The following is a 3,319-nucleotide window of genomic DNA, read 5'->3' as shown; positions in this document are numbered from 1 at the left end:
AAGAAAAGAAAAAGACCTCGCTGAAATCGGGCAAGTCAAAAAAGACAAAGAATGGGGAGCAATGTACGGAGTATCGCCATCGGAGCCGACGCTTTATCAAATCAGGTGCCCCTTCCAACAATCGAAATGATTGAAGGATTGCCTCCAAATCAATGTGAATATTGCCAGTGTCATGTGTTCGCATTTCTGCCACAAAGAGTCGTTGGTGCTCGAGAGGGCAGATCCTCGACATCCGTTGGCAACTTCACCTTTGCCAAAGAGCTGAACATATACTGTACCTCTACCGAAGGTTGGTTTCCCAGTGCAGTAGTACCTAGTGGTACGGAGTCATGTTCTGGGAGACTTGCGACTCTATCACCAGGATGACTTACGTCAGTTGCATGAGGGGAGCCTGAGTGCGATCGGGAAGGGCGCCAGGGTTGGTTCACCTCTACGCGAAAGCGGGAGCTCTTGTGGGGTAGGCATGGACGGTGTGTGCCGGGAGTGCCGTATCGTCAGGGACTTCAGGTGTACGGTAGACGTAGGGGGATTTATCTTGGGAAATTACTTTCGTCCTTGCTGATTTGATTCCCAGTGTCCCTGTCCGGCCGCAGCAAACCCAATGCGCGTCATGTCAAGCCAATGAAGACTCGTGAGGATCTTTTGCGGCTGAGATTGGCCACATTCTCACAATGCCCGAGATCGCCGACCAAGACGGACAAGTCGGCATGGCGCCTTGCCTTTCTGACCATCTAGGATACTGACCACGCGGGAACTCGAAAAGGCCTTCCTACACAGTGGAGATTCCTCTCCGAGTAGATCCCTATCGTTGCACGGGGTTTGCCATCGAGCCAGAACAATGTGACCAAGGGCTCGGTCGCGAGGAAACCTGTGGCAAATCTCCAGCGAGACAGCGTTTCATGACGGGGGGCTCATTCTCCGTGGCTTGGACGGTGTCTGTCGTCTCCGTCTGCGATTGGCCCGCAGCTCCTCGCAACGCACCTCTCCTCGCAGCCAACTCTTCCGGCATCCAATCGTTTCAGTTTCCACTTGTGATAAACTCTGTTCCAAGAGAAATCTAGGCTACTATCGGACGTGCAGGTGACAATCGCCTGGCAGTGCCGCCACTGGGCGGGACAGGCTTCAATGCCACGGTCGGAGGCGTGTCCGGGCGAGCTGGTGACCGCATGGCTGGAAAAGTTCAAGGGACAGGGAGCGTCGGGCAAAAGTGTCAGGCACAGGACTGAATGTGTCCAATCCACGTGGTCTGGCACCCTCGCTGAAAGAGGCTTGAAACGGTAAAGGGACGTATTGTCGACAGCCTAGGACGGAAATCAGTGGTGGGAACCCGAAAGGGCTCCATCCGCTGGCCACAACCTAGATACCAAAGCGACCTACTTGGACAATCAATCTGTGTACGGGGAAAAGCCACAGGGCCCACCGGGGCTGCGAGAGTACTCGTAGGTCATGTTCATCCAAGGGACAATGCTGACGCGGGGAAACGCCGCTGGGGTCCTTGACCGGAGACCTTGCCCTCCTCTGGCGACATGAGGTTGAGACTTGGACGCTGCGTGGAGGTCGACTATTTTATCAACCGGGAAACAATATCTCACTTGGACCCCATGTGATTCTCGGTCAGGTGTGCCAAGAAAGCAATATCTGCTGGAGACCAGTAGGGGGTGGTGCATTGCTACATAAAGGCGGGGAAATTTCTCCCCCAAAGGCGATTTTAATGGATGTAGGGGGCAGGTATGTAGAGACGTCTCCAGGCACGTCTCCAGCGTACGACTTGGGTCTGAACTCCGGGCCAGTGAGAGGGGCGTGACCGTACCGTGGGAGGCCTCAACCTGATCCACAAATCAGGAGCGAAGGGAAAATGAAGACTGGAGAGGGAAACGTTCCTACTTTTTCCCTGTCGTTTGAAGGGACAGTTGAGGACAGCTTCTCACAAGAACGATTGTGACGATCGGCCAGAAGGTAAAGGAGAGGAATGCTGGCCTAAAGTCATCACCCGGAATGTCTCAGATGAGGGAAGACCTCTTGATATCCAAGCCTATCCTACCGACTCCATGACGGTCGCCGCACTCGCCCAAGAAAAGGAGTACCTCGTGGTTGCCTACAGTAGACCTGCTCAAAGTTGCCCAGATCCTCCCAGGCCAACGAAGCAAGGGTTTTCGAAAGGGGCAACTCCGTAGGCAGGAACGTGACGGCCGAGAGCCGCTTGCGTTGAGCGGCGGGGGTCGAGAGGCGAGGCGGGTTGTGGGGTCCGGAATGTGACGACGATGGCAACTCGTCGAAAGCGAATCACAGCCACGCTAACGACGGCCACCACCCCCGTCGTCTGCCCCAATCGCCCAGGTACGAGGTCACTCTTTCGTTATCGGGATGGTGGCTGTTATGGACTCTCCGAGAGCTGGACTATTCTCCCCGAGAAACAATAAACGATATCATAGAAGGACGGGTCGAGGGGCTGGTCATGGTTGTTACCCTTGGGGTGATCCCACGTAGCTAACCACCTACCCCCTACCCCGCGTGCCCGCTCAAGTGCCTTCTTTCCCTCCCTCCCCCCCCCTCCCCCCCACTCCCCCCTCCCACCCTTAGCCCTCTTTCGACGGGCTCGACACTGGTGGACTGGGTCCCTGCCGGGCCTTCCCCCACCCCAGGCGTGCCTAGCGGCATCTGCACAGCTCGCCCACGGTTATCTGCGTTTCCTATCTTCAACCTCTTCTAACACTGATGTAATGGAGTGCATACCTCGAGACAACAGATAGATCTCGGGAAAATCAAAAAATGAAATTAAAATCCCTTCCTTCTTCTTGGTCAGCAGTCTACGAGCCTTTCTTTCACCCAACTCGGGACTCTGCCTTCCTAAACGGGTTTCACGAACGTCGTGTGTCAGTGCTCTCTTGTAACAGTATTTTTCAAGGCGAGAGTCTCGAGAGCCGGAAAGCTCTGTCTCACAACGCTTTCGCTCGCTCTGGGGATTTTGCCTGCCAAAGGGCCGATGGACCAATATTATTACGTTCCATGCCCACCCATCCGGCAAATACGAGGGCTCCTGGCGGGGCCGGAATGCAACTATTGATTCACTCTTCCACAAATCGGATCCCGTGAACCGACCTGAAGGCCTGTACCTAGAGAGCGTGCCCCCCCGAGTCGATGAAAAGGCCCTCGACTTGGTGGGGCGACGGGTTCATTGGTCCGTTTGAGGGATACACAGAAATGGCGAGACCCGTGAAAGACCAACGGCGCGCACTGGCCTTCATCATGATATACATTACAGGCAAGCAGCCATACCGTTTGTCATTGGCGTTGCAGTATCACAGTACCGGGGGGGGGG

At 55.2% G+C, this 3,319-nt stretch overlaps 1 protein-coding gene across 1 annotated transcript; it reads left to right on the top strand.

Annotated features, from left to right (window-relative positions):
- Positions 1 to 574: 574 nt before the first annotated feature.
- PV07_12773 (uncharacterized protein) lies at positions 575 to 735 on the top strand (the record flags this gene model as incomplete). The annotated part of the gene is made up of 1 exon (XM_016400337.1): positions 575 to 735. A coding segment is annotated over one exon (161 nt), but the record flags the coding sequence as incomplete, so codon positions are not given.
- Between the last annotated feature and the right edge of the window lie 2,584 nt (positions 736 to 3,319).

Source organism: Cladophialophora immunda (genome assembly GCF_000835495.1).
Source record: "Cladophialophora immunda strain CBS 83496 unplaced genomic scaffold supercont1.135, whole genome shotgun sequence".
Lineage (NCBI taxonomy): Eukaryota > Fungi > Ascomycota > Eurotiomycetes > Chaetothyriales > Herpotrichiellaceae > Cladophialophora > Cladophialophora immunda.
The sequence above is the reverse complement of the archived record's forward strand: the minus strand, read 5'-3'. Positions and strand labels throughout refer to the sequence as shown.